The sequence below is a fragment of the Penaeus chinensis genome, chromosome 13 (genome assembly GCF_019202785.1).
Source record: "Penaeus chinensis breed Huanghai No. 1 chromosome 13, ASM1920278v2, whole genome shotgun sequence".
Taxonomy (NCBI): Eukaryota; Metazoa; Arthropoda; class Malacostraca; order Decapoda; family Penaeidae; genus Penaeus; species Penaeus chinensis.
In genome coordinates, this window is record NC_061831.1 from 18,441,684 (window position 1) to 18,449,183 (window position 7,500).

At 34.1% G+C, this 7,500-nt stretch overlaps 1 protein-coding gene across 9 annotated transcripts in view; it reads right to left on the reverse strand.

Moving 5' to 3' along the window:
* LOC125031501 (myeloid zinc finger 1-like) overlaps nt 1–7,500 on the reverse strand; it is a 127,937-nt gene that overhangs the window by 12,971 nt on the left and 107,466 nt on the right. For 3 of the 9 annotated variants that reach the window (XM_047622323.1, XM_047622324.1, XM_047622322.1), the window contains exon 6: nt 1–26. This exon is cut by the window's left edge. The exons of 2 other annotated variants lie outside the window; for them this stretch is intronic. In XM_047622323.1, coding sequence (XP_047478279.1) covers nt 1–26 — 26 coding nt within the window. Of the gene's footprint in view, nt 27–831; nt 1,576–2,739; nt 3,765–4,938; nt 5,638–7,235 lie in introns of those variants that run through there. 4 more of the 9 variants (XM_047622355.1, XM_047622328.1, XM_047622327.1 and 1 more) reach the window with 4 other exon arrangements.

The window sequence follows — 7,500 nt, forward strand, 5'->3', positions numbered from 1 at the left end:
CGTGGCTTGCTCGTTCCCAGTAGTACCTGTAGGTAGTGTGCAATTTATTTCATAGATCTTTGGAACAATTTTTTTTAAGCATTATAAATAAGTATATGGCTTAAATATGCTGTACATCCGTATTATGAGTCAGTGCTCTTGTAAAGCCCAGTGCTTTTTCTTAGCTGAAAACATTAGGTTTCCTTTCTTATATTTGTATCCATATTTTCACTCGCCTTCTGGTTAATGAGTAACGACTGTTAATCATTTAATATTCATTAACAATTCTAAAGTCCTTTTATCTCTGGTCCTGCAAATTCTCTCAGAATTTCACTGTGTGTGTGTTTGTGTATAAGGCATATACGTTGATATATGTACATGTGTATATGTGCTAGATATAATAGCAGCTTGTATTTATAATTTCCATAATCAAATAACATACATCATGGCACTGTTTAAAGTATGCCTTTTCCTGACATACCTAATTGGAACATAAAGAAAAATTGCAAGAAATATTATTCTTTCCACTATTTTCTCTTTCTCTTTCCTACAGTCTCTCTCTCACTCACTCTCTCTCTCTCTCTCTCTCTCTCTCTCTCTCTCTCTCTCTCTCTCTATATATATATATATATATATATATATATATATATATATGTATATATATACATATATATATACACACACACACATTTTAGTTTACGGAGAAAAGGAAGACAAGGATACTAGAAGTATTATACAGGATTCCTTATAGTGCTATTCTTTACAAAAACAGCAAAGGATAACTAAAATGCAAGTAAATTACTACCCTTTAATTTTCATTTTTTTTTAAGGCAGACATACAGCGAGGTAGAACCATGGCATATACACTTACGGTTTAAGTTGTCATACACTTACATGCGTTTCCATTTCTAATAAAACCTAGGTACTCCTTCTAGTACTACATCCTACACTGACTGATGAATGACAGCCTATCACCGAATACGTCATATCTTCCAAAAACATCTTAAGTGAACTTCTTTCCCAGACTGGATTAACTTCCTGAAAGAAAGGCTAGACCGTTCAATAGTTTAATACATTTTCTTACTCGACATCGACACTGGTCACTTCATCAATCGACTTCTTCTGCAACTTGCAAAATATTCATGGGAGCAATCAGACGACTGCTATGAATCGCGTACACAACTAACGTATACACACCTTCAGAGCTACTGATAACTAACAGTGATGCTTTGCCATGTGTTTTTTCAAGTTACCCGTTTGAGCTGCACGGAAATCACACAGACTGCAAGCGTAAGGTTTTTCTCCCGTGTGTGTTCGCATATGGGTCTTCAAGTGCGTCTTCTGGGCAGCTCTGTAGGAACAAAACGGGCAGGAAAACGGCTTCTCTCCAGTATGTGACCGCATGTGATACTGCATATGGTTTCCGTTCGGAGTCGAGTACGGACAAATTGGGCAACGATGAATCTTGAAAGAGGAGGTCTGGCTATCTCCTGTGTCTGCGTGACCCTCCTCATTTCCAGGGATGCCCACAATGCCCAGGGGAGCTCCCATGATGTGACTCCCTCGAGAGCGGTCAGTCTCCACACCCAACAGAACCTGTAGAGGATGCCCAGCTTGTATCTTAGTAGTTCTTAGGTAAAGTATCCTTAATTATCCTTTGAGATATCTACTTTTGAAAATGGATATTTTAAAATTAAACACGAAACACTAATGCACAGTTTTATTTTCCCTACATACATACGCCCATACAAACATACATATATGTACATACACTAGAATATATATATATATATATACATAAATATATATATATATATATATATATATATATATATATATATAATGCATACACACACACATACACACAGATATATATATATATATATATATATATATACATACTGTACTTGTTCTTCCTACTTTTATTGATATATTTTTCTTATTAAATATTTCGAAATTCTTCAACGTGCTACCGGCTGATATTCGCAATTTTGTGTCATGCAGTTATATCCCTTCCATATTACGACTTTCTTGTAATCTCACCAGATTTTTTTCTTGTCTGCTATTTGTATATATATATATATTTTTTTTTTTTTTTTTTTTTTTTTATGTGCCTTATACGCCCATGTCTTTACAGGGGTAAATACAAAACCACGGCACAATTGCTTCCATCTTCAATATCTTATACTGGATGCACACGCCTAACGTCCATGAATCAATATCTATTAGCCGCCCTTCCCTACAAACTCCTAAAACATGATATAATGCCCTCTTAAAAACTTTTGGCAACATCCAGGTGTTCACTAACTTCATTTATATTCATTGACTTACGCGAGACATTTAAATCTCCCGAGTTATAACTTTTCTCTTCGAACGTACAAGAAACCTGCCTCATATTTTCATCGGTGATATTTTGTCATTACACTTTTTTCTTCACTTTCAAATTGTTACAATTATTTATCTTTCGTATGTAATGTATACAATGTATTCGGAACAATTTCGTTTATAATTAGTCTTGATAGCATGAATCCCCTACTCTCTCTCTTTTTCTCACTCTCACATACACACACACACACACATACACACACACACACACACCCACACACACAGACACACACACACACACACACACACACACACACACATAATTTCTTAAAAAACGAGACGAACAGGTAAGTCAACCGCAAAATCGAGTGAAATAAAATTGATGTCAAATTCAGATGAGTACGGCAATAAGGTTCGATTTCTTAAATGATACAGTACACATTGAAATTTATTATTTTCTGGTTTACAGTTGATTAAACAAACAACTATAGGTTAGTTACAATTAACAATTATGACTACTGTTTTCATGGCGATATATATGATATCTTTAAGCATAGAATATACTGTACGTACACTATATTCTACGCCTAAAGAATTTTCTTGTTATATTTAGGCAAGTGATTAGAGTTCTGATTGTGGATATTAAATTTGAACCTTACATTCCCTCCACAAATAATCTTTATACAGTCTAAAAGTATTGTGTATATCATTCACAGAAAGAACTTAAACATGCTAATATACATATACTGTATCTTATAACCATACAATGTATTTAAGCTGGCAATAAGATACCTACTTATCAGTATCAACAAATATGATCTGCATTCAATGTCTTTGGCAATAATCTACTCTACTCCAACCCAAATCACGAAGTGCTTTGATTCCGAAAGATATTAGTTCCTTACAATTCATATGGCAAAAGCAATCGAGTGATATTAGTGATTACAAGTGTAATTCACAAACATATTTGAAGCACCCTATTACTTAGTTTTGCTATGTTTTGTGTAACTGTGTGAATTACTGGAAAAATGCTGAGAGAAAATTTCCGTGGCGCATTTTCAGCATTCACAAGAAAATTAGCTCTTTACATTATGAGTGGATTTCAAAACTTTACTCTTCAAATTTATGTCACTAGATATCATATGATGCTTTTTCAAATGATTTATCACATGAATTTTTTGAACAGCTCGAAAAGTACACTGATCACACGCAAAAGGTTTTTCACCAGTGTGCAATCGAATATGTGTCTTGAGATTTGTTTTCTGAGCAGATCTGAATGGACAGTATGGACAGCCATAGGGTTTCTCGCCAGTGTGTGATCTGATGTGATGTTTCATTGCCGTAAGTTTACGAGTAGAGTGTGGACAGTGAGGACACTTGTAGGTGTTGGTGTCCTTGATGATAGGTGCCATTCCTGGAGCTCCTGTCCTGGACATCAACTCGTTGCCACTGAACACCACCTGTAGAGGATATCCAGCCTTACTTAAAATTGTAAAGGCAGGTTAAGTAATTCACAAAAGAGTTTAAAAAGTGTTAGAATAACTGAATTTGTTCCTAAAAATGATATATGCAGAATTTAATTATAAAATTGGCAACTTCAACAGTATGTAGAACAGACTATTATTCCTGCATTGTGAATATTAAATCAGTATGCACTAAATGTACAATGATGTAAAGAATAATACATTATGGTGTGTGTCTTTAACAAAATCAACATAAGAATCATCAGGCTATATCTAATGTAAAACAAACTCTACTGATAAACAGAAGCCTTTCTATGAATATCAGCTTCATAATTGTATGTATTATGTGCAGTTTCAAATTTGGTTGATCAATCTTAATTTTACACTCAAGGGTTCTCATTTCTAGTTCAGCTATTGTTCAGTTAAATGACTGAACAGGCAGAGTTACATAAATTATCAAATTGCACACATATAGATGCGGATGAATACACACACACACACACACACACACATACGAGCATGCACCCCCATATATAGGCATACACAAGTAGACACGCAGGCAGGCACGCAGGCACACACACACACACACACACACACACACACACACACACACACACACACACACACACACACACACACACACAACACACACACACATACATACTACGTTTTAGAAGTACGTAGAACATGGTAATAACAGCTTGTAGCTGCAGTCTTTCAAAATCTGTTTTATTTTAATTGAACTCTTCGCCCATTTGCCTCTTTTTCATACACAGATTGACAAACTACAATTGCAGATGAACAAAATTAATTTCACTTCCAGAGATGAAACATCTGTATAGCATATAATGTATAGTATATGGTGATTTACAATTAATTTTGAAAGATAAGGACAATCAAAATAATATATACAATAATCCTGAAACATTTTATTTTGCTTTACAGTGGTGTATATCAAAGTAGAAGCATTTAATAAAGTATAAGTAAAAGTAACAAACTATGTTAAACTAAAATGCTCTTCTTAGGAACTGAAAATTCATATAATCTGCTTTACAATTACATTTTATGGAATATTAAAATTAAATATGAATGCATTGACTAGAAGAAAAAAAAACATCAACGAAAATTATCACCTAATAGACAGTGATTAGTGATTAGATAAACAAAACGCTAGTACTTTTATTCAAATATAAATATTTTCTAGTGTGTTGGTACAGAAAAAAAAAATAGGAAACATTTTAATTAGTGTCAGACTCATTATGGGATAAATTATTCCATAATAAAAAAATATTGTCACAGTATACATGTAGGTGGTTTATGTTATTTGTATATTGAAATAATAAAATTCCCAATATAATGGCAGTCTACTCTACAATATGCATATAAATACAAGAAAAGGAATAATTACAACTGCACAACTATCTTATTTTTGGTCTGTTTATGCATTATCTACTAATTCTTATAAGAAAGAAGAGTCTTTGCAAAATATATAAAATTTAGAAAAATATCACTGACTGTAATTTCCTACTTCATTCCCACAATTATAATGACTTTTCATATGTGAAGAAAGGTGAACTTTCTGAATAGCTCGATAAGGGCAATATGGGCATGCAAATGGTTTTTCACCGGTGTGGGTGAGAAGATGTCTTTTTAAATTATCTTTTATCGTTGTCTGGTAACTACAGTGAGAACATGAGTATGGTTTCTCTCCAGTATGTATTCTTGCATGTCTTATAAGATTAGACTTGACTACAGTAGAGTAGGCACAGAAGGAGCAGTGGTGCATCTTGCTAGTCAGGGTGTAGTTCCTGTCAACCTCCTGAGGTCCTCTCCGTCCTGGCCTTGGATATCCACCCATCTCCGGTTCTACCTGTTGAGGACGCCCATCTTATAGTCTTACAATCAACTCAATACTTTGCTGATTCAGGAGTAATATTTCTAAAGATACCAGTGCATTCTACAATGAGGTATATCATACTTGATCCTACTATATTTATACCGAAACATAATGATACTGTGAGTAAAACTAATTTACATACAGTTTTATCATATATACTTTCATAGTATTTCAATATCTTTAAAAAAAAGTAAGGAGGTGGGATGTATGTATGATGTGTGTATGTATGCGTACATGTACATATGCCTGAGCATGGATGTGGATGTGGATATGGATTATAAGCAGCACAACAAATGTTTTAAATTCTTTGTTCCATTATATGATAATCACACATACAAACTGTACAATGGCCGCAAAAAAAGGTTTACACTATTTGGTAGAGAATAAAAAGTGAACAGTTTGTTGGCTTGACATATAATGTAGGCTTTTTCTTACAATAAGTACTTGATTATATTCCCTTTCTTCTAGTATACCATCTACAGCTATTTGGGTGTTGATTCAGCAAGTTTGTTAAATTAGATTCATCCATGTGAATCACTAGCTTCTTCAGTGCCTCCTGCTGTTCGTTGATAACCTTTCGACACATTCCGTTTGGCTTAACTGTAATTACAAGTTGTCAAACTTGGTATACTATTGAGGAAATTCTGATCAGAAGATCTAATATGTTTAATCATTCATCAATCATAGACAGTCGTTCACTGGCGTAAAACAAAAGTTTTGGCGATAAGCCAGGATAACTGGCTGGCCATACACGCAGTGCAAACTCCGTCCCCGCAGAGTTGCCTGATTTCGGTGGACGAACATGCTTCCCAGAAGGCGATGTACACTTTTTCCGTTGAATATGTAAGTTTTTTTGTTGTTGTTTTTTGAGGCCACTGTACACCGACTGAGTATATTTGTTACCGACAAGCCTACTTTTATATATTTTACAGTATACTTGGAAGAACACAACAAAGATATGTCAATAATCACAAAACGTTTTGGTTTCAGTTTTCTTTTTTCTGATGATTGCAAGCGCAATAATAATAACACAGCAATTAACTTTTTTATTGATGTGAAATGAGGTGAATGATGAAGTAAATTCTATATATACAAAATATACACATAAATAAGGCTCAATATAATTATGTTTAAAAGATTTAATTCTTTTGAACACAAAGTGTGTATATAATAATTTGTTTCCTACTGTGAGGCAACCTATAACTGTATTTACATATTTTTGAATAATATATATTCACTATTGTCTGATACTCTGTATAGCTGCTAAACTGGCAATACATGTGATGACACTGGACAAAATATTATCCAATGATATTTTTGTGCATTCCTATCAGTCAGTTTCATACACATTGATGCTATCAAACAGATTTCTTTGGAGAGATGAGACCTTATTGGACTCGTGATGAAAATAAACATTCAAGCTCATGTGTTGCAATTATTCCCATTGGCATTATCTAATTTCAATGCAAATAATGAAAATGACAGTTGATATTTACAATACATGTCAAATCTCTATATTGTGTGTATTGTTTACAAGAAAGGAAATGTAATAAATTTCATATAAAAATTACCTTACTTATGATGATTCCACACATGGCTCTTCAAACTGCTCTTGTCAGCACTGGCGTACGGACAGTGTGCACAAGCATATGGCTTCTCACCAGTATGAATGCGAATATGTCTCTTCAGATTGTCCTTTTGAGTAGCACGAAAAGGACAATGTGGACAGGCATACGGTTTCTCTCCGGTATGTGTCCGGACATGTCTCATTAGGTGAGTATAATTGGCCGTGAGATAGGTGCAGTATGGACATGGGTATGTCTTTCCACTGATGAT